Source organism: Hevea brasiliensis, chromosome 18 (genome assembly GCF_030052815.1).
Source record: "Hevea brasiliensis isolate MT/VB/25A 57/8 chromosome 18, ASM3005281v1, whole genome shotgun sequence".
Lineage (NCBI taxonomy): Eukaryota > Viridiplantae > Streptophyta > Magnoliopsida > Malpighiales > Euphorbiaceae > Hevea > Hevea brasiliensis.
In genome coordinates, this window is record NC_079510.1 from 32,633,152 (window position 1) to 32,649,552 (window position 16,401).

The following is a 16,401-nucleotide window of genomic DNA, read 5'->3' on the forward strand; positions in this document are numbered from 1 at the left end:
GTGATTACTTTGCTATAAATTTTTGTTATATCATCTCTTGATTTCTCATACTTAAGAAGCATCATCTACAATGCATCAAACTACCATGGATTCATTGATTTTGCAAGGATCAGTACAAAAATTTTGTAAAGGATAAGAGGATCGTAGGGTTCTAGTTTTCAAGGAGAAAATGGAGACCCATGAAAGGTTTTAGCATCTGCAGGTGATTAATAGAGGCTTGTAAAATTATACTATTCAGCTATTGTCTTTTTTGTTGGATTGGTTTTTCTTTCTCCTTTCAAGTTGCTTTGTGCTCCCCAACTAAAGTGTTTGCCAATCAGCTAAAGTTGCTCTTTAATCGAAACAATTTTTTTCACCTTCCTTGAATGGTGCAATGCTAATGAAAATTGTAAACAATAATTGCAGGATCATGCATGATTGATGCTTTGAAGCCCAATTCTCCAAAATTAAAAGAATCTTTTTAGCATTGAAAAAGGGTGTTTATATTGATGAGATTTGAATTTTAGTCTCCACTTTTGAAGTGGTTTCATTCTATCATCATTTGTTATTAGAAATAAATTAATTAGGTTTGATTTTTATATTCACTCGTGACAAAAAATGTGACCAAGATAGTAATTCAAAGACAATTGATGTACATGGTCTTACCTACCCAAGGATGAGACCTTATTATGCAAATCATCTTATCTAAACTCAAACTCAATTATTATTCTCATTATTCAAATTTCACTTAAATTTAATAAAAATTTAATCTTAAATTATCTAAAATCATCCTATACCGATCATTAATATTTGAATTATTTAATATTATATATTTTAATTACTAATGTATATAAAAATATATTTTTAATAATAATTTATATTTTAAAATAAATAATTTTATAAAATATTTAAATTCAATTTATTTTAAATATAATATAAAAAATATTTATAAATGATATTTTTTATATTTAATTAATTATTTTATATAAATATGTTTAAATAATAATTTCCTAATATATAAAACTTAAACTTGACTTGAATGCAACTAAATCCGATTGTATATTATTTAAATCTATCCAATAAAATTTGATCAGATCGGATATCTATAAATACATAACACATTATCATCCCTAATCTTACCCTTAACTTTATAAAGAGATTGTTTTTATAACGTGAAATGTAATTATTTTATCGTTACACTAGAGTCATCCTCATTGATGTTGTTATAAAACAAATCCTTGATTATTAAAGATTAGGATAGCGTCATTAAACAATATTAAGGCTTTCGTTTGTTTTACAAAAATATTTTATTAAAAAATATTTTTTACATTCTCTAATATTTAAGGTATTCAAGAAAATAAGTTAATAAAAAATATTTTATTAATTAAAAAATTAAATTATTTATAAGAAAAATGGTTTCCAATTTTAAGAAAGAAAACTATTTTATATTTTTTAAATTTTAATAATTTTATTAAAATGTGAGAATACCTATATATATACATATATAATATAAATATATATTATTAATTTAATATTATAAAAAAATAATTTTTTATAAAAAATATTTTTTATATATAAATTATTTTTTATAAAATAAATAAAAGATAAGAATTGGAATTTATTAATTTTTTTAAGAATATTTTTGTTAGACAAAATAATTGTGTTGATAGTATCTCTCCAAAAAAAGCAAGGAACTTATCATCTCTCTGTCCAATGCTTTTTCTTTTACTTTTTGTCACTTTGTTTGCCTCTTTTTTGGTGTGATTTTGAATGGTTCGAGAATCAAAGACTGGGTCCAAAGTGGAATGAGAGATTCAAAATTAGAGGTTCTTTTTGTTGCATGGGATGGGAGACAGATTCTCGTCTCGTGCAGTTCTTTTATTGAAAATTATATGCCCTAACTATCGCCGCATGTTTTAAGGGCGAAAATTTTTTATTTTTACAACTCCAAAGCAAAGGATAATCAACCTTTCTATGTCAAAATTTTGTATCTTGTCAATCACTTTTCATTTCTTTTCTTATATTAAAAAGTTTAGAACAGGAGGGCATCCCATTCAAAACCAAAGAGAGCCAAAGAAAATTTTAGTTTAAATTCTATTTTACTCTTCTTTATAAATTAATAAATTATAAATTTATGGGGGTTTTGAATTTTGTAAATTATAATTTCCCTCCCCAATAACCAAAAAATAATAAAATAATAGAAAAAAATATGTAGAATTTTCTTAGTGTTGTAGAAGTTGATTTTTATCTTTTTCATCATTTATTCCATTCGGCAATTTATTATTGATCTCTAATTCTATGTTAATATTCTTTTTTGTTATTCATTTCTATTTGAGACTAATTCTATGTTAATATTCAAAATTTTATAGATTTTTTTTATACCACTTTCCTCCACATCATATTAGATCCCTCTTTTTCGTTTTTAATCTTTATATTACTAACTTATCGCATTTTTATATTGAAACTTTTGACATTTTACATTGAACATGACCAAACCATCCAATCAACTCTCTCTCATTTTATCCCAGTGTATACTGCTACACATACTTTCTAACAGATGTCATTCATTCGTAATATTGTCTATTATTGTAGTATCAAACATGTAAATTAAAATCCGCATTTTTATTATACTCATCTTATGAATATGTTGTACCTTAGATGCTCAATAGTCAATCTCATATAACATAGCTGGCATGACCACATTATGTAAAACTTACCTTCACTTTGTTAGGGATCCTACTACCACATAACATACTTGTCGTGCCCCTATATTTCATCTAACTTGTTTTGATAAAATAAGTTGCATCTTTATCTATTACTTTGTTTTTCTAGATGATAGAACCTAAATACTTGAATTTGTTGTATTTTAGCATTAAAACTCCATCCAATTAAACCTGTCATTCATTCATTCTATGAGAGTTAAACTCATAATGCATATATTTCATCTCGTTTATACTTAGTCTAAAACTATTACTCTCAAAATTCATTCTCCACAATTAACTTGTGTAAACTCATTCACTAGTTTCATCTACTAAGACAAAACCATTGTAAATAACATGCACTATCAAACATCATCTTGAATGGGCTCATTCAATAATTAAAGCAAATAGGTACGGACTCAAAGTCGATCCTTGATGTAAACACACTATTATAGGGAACTTGTCCATATCCCCTCCCACTATTCTTAGACTTGTAATAGCTCCCTAAGAGATGTCCTTAATTAAATTATATATTTCATATTGGCTTCTTCTTTAGCACCCATCAAAGAACTTCCCTCGATACTCTATCATATGCTTTTCTAAGTCAGTGAATAAAATGTGGAGATCCTTTTTTCTCCCCATATAAATTTCTAGTGAACTTTTTAACAGAAAAATAGGCTATATTGTAGATCTACTATGTATAAAGCAAAACTAGTTTTCTAATACCTCAATAATATCCCTAAGTCTGCATTCAATCACTTTCCTATAACTTCATCGTGTGACTCATCAGTTTAATACCCTAATAGTTTGTATAACTTTTTGTATCTCCTTTATTCTTAAAGACAGGAACTACAGTGCTACCTCCACTCTTTTGGCATCTATCCATATTTTAGTATGCCATTAAATAGCAAAGTTAGCCCAGCTACTCTAACATTCCCAAGGCAACTTCCATATTTTTATAGGGATACCATATGGGTCGTAAATCATAGCCTCTTTAACTTCATCAAACCTGATTCTACGAGTGCAATTAAGGTTCTTCTTTGTCAAAGGAGCAATAAGATTTGTAAAGTCATCCTTATAATTTGCATTGAACAACTAATCAAAGTAGCATCTCCATCTCTTTATCTATTGAGAAAACTTGTTGATTATCATATTTAATGCGCTTAACTTGATTTAAATCTTTACCCCTCTTTTCCTTTAGTGATGCTAGCTTGTACATCTTCTTCTCCCCCTCCTATTACCCCAACTTTTGATACAAATTGGCTAGAGATTTGCCATAAGCTTCTTTAACTGCTTTCTTGGTTTCTCTCCTTGTCAATTTGTATTTCTCAAAGGCATCCCAATATTTTATTGTTGGTAAATTTGTATACCATTTTCTTTTCCTTTTAATAGCCTTTCGAACATCCTCACTCCACCACCAAGACTCTTGTTAGCGTGGTCCTATACCTTTAGATATGCTTAGTATATCCATTGTCACTTTCTTGATGCAACTTGCCATCCCTCTCTAAGTAGTATCAATGTCATCGTCTAAATTTCATACACCTTTTATTAACAACTTTTCCTTACAAGCTTTGTGGTTCTTATCTTTTAGGTTCCATCATCAAGTTTTAGGTTATGTGTTATCAATCTTTATTGCCTTTTCCCTCATTCACTTAGTTTGTTGAAGACAAGTTATGTCAACTCTCCTCTTCATAATATCCACGAGATCCATTCACTTTCCAATTAAAGATCTTATATATGTTTCCATTACCTAAGCGAACCATACCCTTCAAGACTAGCTTCTTTACCTGCGCTCTAAGATACAATAATTCTTGCCTATTTTACACCACATTCAAACACCAATGTGGTGGGACTACTTTTAGAACTCTTACTTATACTCGAACACACCAAGGTGGGCAATATGTCGAAATCCCTTACTCAAAATAATTTAATTGATCATTAAAGTAATAGATTAAATTTAAAATTTTAATTATTTAAATTAATAAATTAACTGTTTAATTGGTTAAAATTTTATTGTATACACATTCAAAATTAATTAATAATAATTTTTTTAGGGGCTATAACATAGAACTAGAAGCTAACTAGATAAGGCCCTAAAAGGAGCAAATGACAGGTAAGTACAAATTTTAGAATAAATTATCAATTAATCAAATTGAATTCAACTAAAATTTTTTATAAACCAACTGATATATTCCATTCATTTAATTTTCATATGTTATATGTATATATTCAAAGTCATTAATTCTATGTAATTGTCCATTCTTGGTCAAATCCTACCAAATTTGGTGCAGTTTGCAAATGAACACTAAATTAACAAGTTTCAAAATTAAGACTTTGAATTAACTAAAATGAGTTTACTTTGCAAATGAATTCTCTATTTAATATATAATTAGGATACCAAACATAGGAATTCACTTAAAATGAATTTAATTAAAGGAATATTTTGCAAATGAAATGAATTTCTAATCACCTGATCCAAACACAATGTAAATCCACTGTAGATGCTAAACAAATGAATATATGCATACCTTGTTGTCCTACATTATTTGGGATAAGATGTTTTGAGTTATATATAAAATTTGAGCAAACCCCCTCCCCTTGGGCTCTCTTTTGAGTGGAATTAAACTCGATCCATTTTCTCTACATGGCATCAGAGCCTACTCTGCTTTAATATTGGGCCACCTGCATATGTATTTGCTTGCAAATTTCACGCTTCAAATTTCATGCTTAGGCGTAAGGAGTATGTTGCCTCACATTAACTTCGGATAAGATGTTTAAGCTATATATACGACTTGAGCAAACCTCCTCCTCTTGAGCTAACGTTTAGGATGGAGTTAGACCCAGTCTATTTTCTCTATAGACTTGCTAACCAAATTGGCAGCAAAATACTTGCATTACTAAATGTTATCTTGGGCAAAGGATCAAATGATTAGGAGGGATGGGTCAAGGATGTTTATGCATAGATCATAAGTTTGAGACACCATGGTACCAAAAAGAGAAGAAAAGAATAAAAGAATGAGAAAAAGGAAATACAATCACATATAATATTTGTAAAATTCCTCAGTGTTGGGAATGGAAAATGTGAAAAATAGCTTCATTGCATTGCCATGACAGATGGGTATACATGTCCACATCGAGACACTAAATACTGTCATATGGGAATGTTAAAAAAGATTAGAATTTCAAGTCCATAAATGACCAGATAAATGATCCCTCTAGCAACAATGATGATCAATTGCATCACAAGTTTCATCCATTATCCTTCAAACCAAATTTCCTAGGCTACAGACAGAATATATGACAAATATCAGGCAGCTACAACAAGGCAAAACAATGGATATTTCTTGAAATTCAAGAAACCTGAGCTAAGGAATTGTTTTATTTTATCATACAGCATTATATATGTGACAAGTGAGGAAAGGAAGCTGAAGTGAACGTCACGCCATTTACATCCAGGGCATTTGAGAACTTAATAGAAAATGCGTGCATTTAATATGAAAAAAAGTATCGACCATTTTGTCAGGCTTCTTTTCTCCCATCTTACTTCCAGAGTTACACTTGTTCATTCATTGTCTTGCTTGATAAAAATCAACGGAAATTCATCATCTTGCTCTGAGAAACCAAGGTCATTGCCACAGGCCTTTAATGATTGGTAAACTCGGTACATAGACCATCTGTCCTTGGGCCGAGCAGCCACACAATTCAAAGCAATTTTCAGGAACTGCAAGATCTCCTCATCATGTCCCTTTCCACAAAGAGTCTTATCAATTGCATCCTTGATTCTACCTGAACTTGAGAGGTGATTCAACCAATCCACCAAGTTACCCTTGAATACTTCTTCAGCATTACTAATATCAAGAGGTTTTTGCCCTGTCACAAGCTCTAGAAGCACCACCCCAAATCCATACACATCCCCTTTCAATGAAGCAACCATTGTGCTCGAGTACTCTGGTGCCACATAACCGAATTCTCCTAAATCCCCATTAATATAACTGCTCTCATTAGAATCCGAGAAAGTCATGAGCCTTGCCAATCCAAAATCCACGATCCTAGCATCAAAATCTTCATCAACAAGAATCACATTGGAGCATATGTTTTGGTGCAAGATTGAAGGCTGGCACCCATGATGAAGCCATGCTAGACCCCTAGCAGCACCCAAGCCAATTCTGAATCTTGTTGGCCAATCCAATAAGGTACCATTTCCATGAAGTAAAGCATTCAAAGTCCCATTAGACATATGCTTATAAACCAAAAGCTTCTCATCCTCCACAACACAAAAACCCAAAAGGGGTGTCAGATTTGGATGTCTAAGCTGTCCCAGCTGATTCACCTCCAAGCGAAACTGCTTCTCACCAAGCTTACAAGTGCTAAGACGCTTGATTGCGAGTGCAGATCCATCAGGAAGAACTGCCTTATATGTAGTACCCGTCCGGGTAGAAATTATGATATTCTCAGGACTAAAATTGTTAGTAGCTGCCATTAAATCAGCCAATTTAACCTTAACAAGGGGCTTTTGAAACAATGAAACCTGAACAAGCTTATGAGCCCTCAACCTGTCAACCCAACTAGTATCATCACCTCTTCCAATGCCATACCCTCTCTTAGTCCTAGAATACCCTAAATGATACCACCACCACACCCCAAAAGCCAACAACAAAGATGCTGCAGCACCAAAGATTCCAGCAGCAATTATAATCGCAAGATTCTTCTTGCTTAACCCACCACACTTGGATCCTAAAGGCTTCCCACAAAGTTCATTACCAGAAAAATCCCCAGAATCAAAATCACTAAAGAAGGAAGGAATTGCGCCCTTGAGATCATTATTTGCCACAGAAAACTTCTTTAGCCTAGCCAAACTAGAGAATTCATAAGGTATAGGTCCAGAGAGACGATTGTTTGAAAGTATCAAATTATTCAAATAAGTACACTTCACAAGATCAGGTGGTATAGACCCTGAGAGATCATTATTGGATAGATCAAGAGTAACTAAATAAGGCAACCAGGTACAGATCTGAGCAGGAATCGTACCAGATAGAGCATTAGATGAAAGATCCAAATTTTGCAGGCTCTTACAGTCCTTTAACGACTCAGGGAATTGTCCAGACAGGTTCATGTCCCGCAATTGCAGGTTGATAATCCTATTTTCTTGATCATTCCAGCAAGACACACCGATGAAGTTGCAGAGGAATCCAGATGATGAGTTGGCGAAGTTCCAGGAGCTGAGCCTCCCTTGCGGATCACTAAGGGAAGTCCTAACGCCTTGCAGGCATTTGACATCATCTTCGCCAATTACAGAAGAAACTAAAGAAACCCATATAATACCAGTTGACACCGTGAGTAAAGTAGCAATCTTTCGATTATGAATTGAACAACCCTTCATGCTGAACCAAACCCAGATCTAAATCTTTAGTAATTCTTTACTTTTACAAGCAAATCAAAACCATGGTGGATTACACAGAGAGAGAGAGAGAGAGAGAGAGATTCTCTTGATGTATTAGAAAAATCAAAGTTTGTTTGCGCATTAAAGGTTTAGAATAGTCTAAAGGGACAGGCGACTATCAGATAAAGAGGGTAGGGGAAGCTTTGACTTGGATAATATGAAATTTGCAGCAAACATTAAATAGCTTAAAGAATTATTTTCGATATTATTGAAAAAGTTTAATTTAATTTTTTTTTTAATTTTTAATTTAATTTAATTTAATTTAAAATTTTAATTTAAATTCAATCTAATTAATAGATATAAAAATTAATAAATTGAATTCCTTAATTTTTAAGTTTAAATTAAAAAAATTAATTTTAGAATTTAAAAAATTAAATTTTTTATTTAAATAAAAAATAAAAATTTTAAACAATAAATTTAAAATTTTGAGCTAAACTGTATTTAAATTAAAAATTTTAAATTAAATTAAATAAAAATTTAAAAATAAACTAAATTAAATTACAAGAATTAAATTAAATATTTTACCACCATTAAATCCTACTTTAAGGTATAGTTATTTTTTCCATAAAAATAAGAATAAATATTTTTATATTTTAAAATAATAAAATATAAAGCATTTCAACATTAAAAAATTATATTTAAAATGAAAAATAAAAATACAAAACTAATTAAGAACACTAAAATTTTTCTATTCTTTAGAAATCAATATTATATATTGCAAAATAGATTTCAACTAATCCAACCAAATTAATCCAATTGCTCAACACAAAATCTTTAAATCTGAGCTCCCAATTTTCCCAATCTTTAAATCTTCCAATTTTTATTCATTAAAATTATAAAAATTATTTTGTTTTAATTGAAAATCAAGATCATTTGAGTTTAAACGAAAAGCTCATGAAAAATTCATTTTGAGCTTAATTTAACTTTGGCCAAAGGTTTATTTGGAGGAGGTGGATTTGAGCTTTGTTCTATATGAATTTTGTTTGGAAGAAATTTGCAGCAAAAAAATTATTAAAGAAAGCCTAAGAAGAGAATTGTTGATTATTCTCTGTTTGATTTATGCATTTCTCATATGTATAGAGAGAATTTTTCTAAAGAAATGCCCACTTTTGGTCAAAGAAGCTGCAGTCATCAACATCAATCACCAAACTCTTAGAAAAGAGTAGCACTAACCAAAAAATATATATATTTCTAAATTAAATCTCATTGATTTATTTTGTTTGATTTTTTTTTAATCTTTTAATATAAAAACTGGGTTCTACTCCTTGATATATTTATAAATAATTAAAGTGAAATTCATTTTTATTACAATAAATGATATTATTTATTATCTTTCATAAATGTATTAAATTTAGGGAAATTTACCTTTTAATTGTGGTGAGGTTTATTTTTTTAAAAATTTAAAAATGTGTGCTATTATTTTGTTAATATTTAAGGATAAAATTGCTAAACGATTTCAGTGTATACTAACATGATAAGTCTTACTATACTCTTAACTGGCATGACAAGTAAACTCATCTATTTAATTATATATATTAATCTATCTGTTGATTTACTCATAATAGGAGATAAATATCAATATATTTTATTTTCTCCCATTATTCCTAATAATGCGATTATATTCAAGCAAATATGTGAGGTCCACTTGCCCTATTAGCTTAAGAGTATAAAAAAGATTATCACTTCAGTATATGTTATTAGTAATTTTATCCTTCAATGCTAATAATATAATAATACAGGAATTTAAATGTAAAAAAAATGAATCTCTTACCCTTTATTAATAAGACACTTAAATCATAAGTGATTAAAGTGTATTTTTCTCTTAAATTTATTATTAAATTTAATTGAAAGTAATTTGAGAATTCTGATAGAAGCCATATACATCCTTCATATAACTTATATCAATTTTTTTATTTGTTAATATAATTAAAATTTAAATTTAAAATATTATAATTTTAAAAATAACTTTAATATCTTATTGGTTGTATCATTTTAAAATTGCCTCTTTTATTTTTTGAATTCTAAAATTAAAATCTAGTTAATAAATGTGAATAGATCCATTTATCCAATTTAATAGCTACTGAGGATAAGGTTTTATCAAAGGGAATTGCTTTTTGAGGATACCCAATAAGGTTAATGGGAATTGGATATGCATAATTTACAAAGTTGCCACTCATTTATTGGTGTGGGGGTTGAGAAAGGTCCCCTAGGCCCCAACTATCCTTTCCATGTGAGTTGTGACCAATAGAAGTCTGCCATTTCAGCCACTTATCAAAAACACACTGCAAAGATTTTAGCTGATTTGTCCATATGCTCAATCATATGATGTAAATCTCCCATCTATTTGGTCAATGATTTCAAAATCAAATGGGTTTTGAATTTTGATTCTTTTGCTTCATTTTTAGATAAGAATCACAGATTCACAATGGGTTTAGTGGTCTCTCTCAAGGTTCTCTTGAATCCTTTGATTATCTGCTTTAATTATTTAGTCAATCAAACTGTTTATCAATTTATTGGTTCATAGATTCAATTCAGTTAACAACTGATAAATATTATTTAAAAAAAGTTAATATATTAATAGTTATTAAAAAAATTTTAAATAAATAAAAAATATTGATAATTGATTTAATTCTAATTAATTAATTCAATTTAATTTTCAAAATAAAATTATTAAGCTTAATAAGATTGGAGCTTAGCTTAACTTTATTCAATAGTTAAAAGGCACATCATTTATTTAAAAGATTCAAATTTAAGTTTCACTTCCTAAATGTTCATACTAAAAAAAAGTTTTATAAGATTTGAAGCTTCCTTTAATTATTTTTTGATATAGGAGTGTGGATTTTTTTATTATAATTAAATTAAAAATTAAACAGATTATTTATTGGAATATGTTTGGTAATTTGATTATTTATAAATAATTTTTAAAATTTTTTTGTTACTATTCGATTACGTGTTTTGATGGTAACAAAAATAATTAAACTTTTATTAACTACAATTTTATTAATAATATATTATTTATAATTATAATTATTTTACTAAAATAAATAATATTTTATTTTTATAAATAAAAATGCTTATAAACATATTTTTATTAATATTTTATTAATTAATAATAGGAAAATATATATTACAATTTTTTCTAATAAATTCAATTATAATTGATAATTAACAAAATATATTCAATTTTAATTAGGTTTGATTTTTTATAATTTTGATTCAATTTGATTAATATTTAAATTAATTAAAGACCTGCTTAGCAAAAGTTTTTATTCGATTCAATTTGATTAACCGAACATATATCTTTAATTTGATTATTATGTTAAAATTTTTATATTTAGAATCTATTTATCATAAATTAAAATAAAAAAATATAATGAGTATATTTATTATGCATATAAATTTTAAGTATAAATCTAAATAAAAAAAATGTATAGCTAAAAAAAAAATTGTATGCATATCATCTTTCTCTTTAAGAAATTACAATTGAATTTAAAATAGAAAAAAAAAAAAGAAAAAAAGAATGTTTCTATAAAAGGGGTATGATTTCTTTTATGAGAGATGGAAAAATAAAAGAATGATGTAGGAGTTGGATAGGGTTGGTGTAGTCAAACATCTTTGAGGTTAAGAAAGATAATTAATGCAAGTTAATTAAGACTTTAAACCTGTTTTAACTAACCACCTAATTACTTAAATGGAAGGAGAAAACAGACAGGAGAGAGATAGCATTAATGCTCTCTCAAATTTTTAGTGCTTCTCATATTATGTCAAGCTTCATCTAACATTAAGCTTTCCGAATTTAGAAAGAGCGCTGACAAATTACATATTAATTCATTTAATGTGGGCTTATATAAGTTATTTTACACATCAAAATGATTATATCCGAGTCATGAAAAAGCTACTTCATGACTTTAATAATTACATAAATGGAAAAAGCTATTTCATTCGAGTCCTGAAAAAGCCAGAGTATAATTCCTGTTAGAGGAGACTGCAGGAAATGTGTCCTTACTAGTATTCTGCCCCGTCGTTGCTTCTATTTAGTTATCTCACTAAGCATTCTTTACTTTGCAAATTTCTAAGGCTACAGACGGAGCATATTACAAATTTCAGGCAGCTACAAGGGTTGTTTGTCATGGAACAAGAAGGCAAAACAATTGATGTTTCTTGAAATCCAAGAGGCCTAAGCTAAGGAAATGTTTAACAAACAGCTATATATGCACAACAAATAGGGAAAGGAAGCTGAAGTGGACGTCATACCATTTACAACCGGGGCATCCGAGAACTTACCAGAAAATGTGTGAATTCAATATGATAAGAGTTTTTGTCAGCTTCTTTTTCTTGCATCTTACTTCTGTATTTACACTTGTTCATTCATTGTCTTGCTTGACAAAAATCAATGGAAATTCGTCATCTTGCTCTGAGAAACCAAGGTCATTGCCACAGGTCTTTAATGATTGGTAAACTTGGTACATACACCATCTGTCCTTGGGCCGAGCAGCCACACAATTCAAAGCAATTTTCAGGAACTGCAAGATCTCCTCATCATGTCCCTTCCCACAAAGAGTCTTATCAATTGCATCCTTGATTCTACCTGAACTTGAGAGGTGATTCAACCAATCCACCAAGTTACCCTTGAATCCTTCTTCAGCAGTACCAATATCAAGAGGTTTTTGCCCTGTCACAAGCTCTACAAGCACCACCCCAAATCCATAAACATCCCCTTTCAATGAAGCAACCATAGTACTTGAGTACTCTGGTGCCACATAACCAAATTCTCCTAAATCGCCATTAATATAACTGCTCTCATTAGAATCTGAGAAAGTCATGAGCCTTGCCAATCCAAAATCCATGATCCGAGCATCAAAATCTTCATCAACAAGAATCACATTGGAGCATATGTTTTGGTGCAAGAATGAAGGCTGGCACCCATTATGAAGCCATGCTAGACCCCTAGCAGCACCCAAACCGATTCTGAATCTCGTTGGCCAATCCAATAAGGTACCATTTCCATGAAGTAAAGCATACAAAGTCCCATTAGACATATGCTTATAAACCAAAAGTTTCTCATCCTCCACAACACAAAAACCCAAAAGGGGTGTCAAATTTGGATGTCTAAGCTGTCCCAACCGATTCATCTCCAAGCGAAACTGCTTCTCACCAAGCTTACAAGTACTAAGACGCTTGATTACAAGTGCAGATCCATCAGGAAGAACTGCCTTATAGGTAGTACCCGTCCTGGTCGAAATTATGATATTCTCATAACTAAAATTGTTAGTAGCTGCCATTAAATCAGCCAATTTAACCTTAACAAGGGGCTTTTGAAACAATGAAACCTGAACAAGCTTATGAGCCCTCAACCTGTCAACCCAACTAGCATCATCACCTCTTCCAATGCCATACCCTCTCTTGCTCCTCCTAGAATACCCTAAATGATACCACCACCACACCCCAAAAGCCAACAACAAAGATGCTGCAGCACCAAAGATCCCAGCAGCAATTATAATAGCAAGATTCTTCTTGCTTAACCCACCACACTTGGATCCTAAAGGCTTCCCACAAAGTCCATCGTTCCCAGTAAAATCCCCGGAATCAAAATTACTAAAGAAGGAAGGAATTGTACCGGTAAGATCATTATTTGCCACAGAAAACTTCTTTAGCCTAGCCAAACTAGAGACTTCATAAGGTATAGGTCCAGAGAGACGATTGTTTGAAAGTATCAAATTATTTAAATAAGTACAGTTCACAAGATCAGGTGGTATAGACCCTGAGAGATCATTATTGGATAGATCAAGAGTAACTAAATAAGGCAACCAGGTGCAGATCTGAGTAGGAATCGTACCAGATAGAGCATTAGATGAAAGATCCAAATTTTGCAGGCTCTCACAGTACTTTAAGGACTCAGGGACTTGTCCAGACAGGCCCATGTCCCGTAACTGCAGGTTGATAATCCTATTTTCTTGATCATTCCAGCAAGACACACCGACGAAGTTGCAGAGGAATCCAGACGATGAGTTGGCGAAGTTCCAGGAGCTGAGCTTCCCTTGTGGGTCATTAAGCGAAGTCCTAACGCCTTGCAGGCATTTGACATCATCTTCACCAATTACAGAAGAAACTAAAGAAACGCATATAATACCAGTTGATAATGTGAGTAAAGTAGCAAACTTTCGACTATGAATTGAACAACCCTTCATAGTGAACCACACCCAGATCTAAATCTCTAGTAATTATTCATTTTTACAAGAAAATCAAAACCGTGGTGGGTTTCTCAGAGAGAGAGAGAGAGAGAGAGAGAGAGAGAGAGAGAGAGATCTCCAGATGGATTAGAAAAATCAAAGTTTGTTTATGCATATAACGTTTAGAATGCTCTATTACTCTATTTGGATGGGTGAATTACTGTACTTGGATGGATTGGGTGAGGGCAGGGCAATGAATGCACAGAGGATAAGGAAGAAGGATTAGAAAAATCAAAGTTTGTCTATGCATATAACGTTTAGAATGCTCCATTACTCTATTTGGATGGGTGAATTACTGTACTTGGATGGATTGGGTGTGGGCAGGGTAATGAATGCACAGAGGATAAGGAAGAAGAAGGGTGAATAGAACTATAATAAGAAAATTTGGCCAATTGAGTAAAAAAAAAATATAAAACTTTAGGTATAATTATAAATTTGGACAAAATTTTTTAATTTCGTGTATTATAATCCAACCTTAGGCAATAATTAATCCAGAGTAGTTGAAAAGATTAAATTAAATTTTAAAAATTTAATGATAAATTATAATATAATTTTAAAAATATTAACGAGAAATAAAGTCTAATCTTTGTAAAGGCATGAAATTCGTATTATATAATATAATACAATACATCTTGCTTGCTAGAAAATTATTGAACAAGAAATCTATCTTCTATGATTATAAAAGGTGTAATACGTATGTGAATACAAAAATATTATCTTCTACACGGGACATTCAATTGCCCGCCCTCCAAATTAAGGGTTCACTCTTTGAGAAATTTATCAAGAATTAGAATAAAACCACTATATATATATATATATATGTATCGATTTTATCCAAGAATTTTTCTCACTGTTTAAGGTACTTCCTTATGCTGTGTTTGGAAAAGGGGAAAATAAAGGGCCAGAATAAATGGGTATGTAACCCATAAATTTGTTTCTTAAGATGTGAGTTCCATTGTCTCATATTTCCTGTCCATATATCCCCCTATCACATAAAATATTAAAATATATTTTAATCAATAAAAACAATATTTAATATAAAATTTCAATTAAAAATAAATATACTATAGTTTATATTATAAATATATTTTATTCGATAAATAAAAAATTTTTAAATATAAAATTTAAATCAGTAGATTATTTTATTAATTAAATAAATATTAGAGACTATATTATAATTTATCATTAACTCTCCTAAATCTTTTTGCTACAATTATGACAATTAACTAATATTTGACTATAATACACAAATTAAAAGTTTTCGCACTATGATTGTGATTATACCTAAAGTTTTAGATTTTTTTTAATTGGCTAAAAAATTTTCATGTTTAAAAAATGGTGAATTAATAAAAGAAATTATTATTTAATTTTTATATTTTAGCGATACTAACTATTTATTATTTAAAAAAATACTATTTAATCCTTTTATTTTTAGTTCGTTAAAATATTTAGTTTTTCTGCTTAATTTTTTTAGTTAATGAATTTTAATGTCAAAAAAATTACTATTTAGTCTTTCTATTTTATTAAAATTAATTAGTTGGTCTCTATATTTTAAAAAATATATTAGTTAGTTTAGTTTCATTAACTCTTTAGACCCTTATTTTATTTTTTTTTATACCCAAACTGCCTTAGCCCTCTCCCCCTCATTTCTCTCTCCCTATGTTTCTTTTTCTTTACGGCCACATATTTCTCCCTCTTATTCTCTATCTATTTTTTTATCTTTTTATAGAAAATACCATAAGTTGTTTGTGCAAAAAAATTAATCATTTCCCCTGTATCTCCGAGCAATCAAGGCGATAATCTAAGAAAATTATTTTTCAATAGTAAAAACATAAAAATGACATGATATCCAAGCAATTAAATGAAAATACTTGTGAGTTTGAAAAAAAAATACAAATTTAAATATAGTTTTCACACAATAAAATTTTCATTTTTATATAAGAATATGTTTTTTAAAATACAAATACCAATAATTAGTTTCACTAAAATAGAAAGATTAAATAGTAATATTTTTCAAAATACATAGACTAACTAATTAATTTCACAAAATAAG

The 16,401-nt window shown here is 29.7% G+C and overlaps 2 protein-coding genes across 2 annotated transcripts; both read right to left on the reverse strand.

The window, feature by feature from the left end:
• Positions 1-5,894: 5,894 nt before the first annotated feature.
• Positions 5,895-8,209, reverse strand: LOC110645816 (inactive LRR receptor-like serine/threonine-protein kinase BIR2). The gene has a single exon (XM_021799068.2). The coding sequence runs from the start codon at positions 8,056-8,058 to the stop codon at positions 6,241-6,243; it is 1,818 nt and encodes a 605-aa protein (XP_021654760.1). The 5' UTR covers positions 8,059-8,209; the 3' UTR covers positions 5,895-6,240.
• Positions 8,210-12,038: 3,829 nt separating this feature from the next.
• LOC110645817 (inactive LRR receptor-like serine/threonine-protein kinase BIR2) lies at positions 12,039-14,718 on the reverse strand. Its single transcript, XM_021799069.2, has one exon. The coding sequence runs from the start codon at positions 14,304-14,306 to the stop codon at positions 12,483-12,485; it is 1,824 nt and encodes a 607-aa protein (XP_021654761.2). The 5' UTR covers positions 14,307-14,718; the 3' UTR covers positions 12,039-12,482.
• Between the last annotated feature and the right edge of the window lie 1,683 nt (positions 14,719-16,401).

Coding starts and splice junctions, on each gene's coding strand:
- LOC110645816 (XM_021799068.2), bottom strand. CDS start 8,058: ATGAAGGGTTGTTCAATTCATAATCGAAAGATTGCTACTTTACTCACG.
- LOC110645817 (XM_021799069.2), bottom strand. CDS start 14,306: ATGAAGGGTTGTTCAATTCATAGTCGAAAGTTTGCTACTTTACTCACA.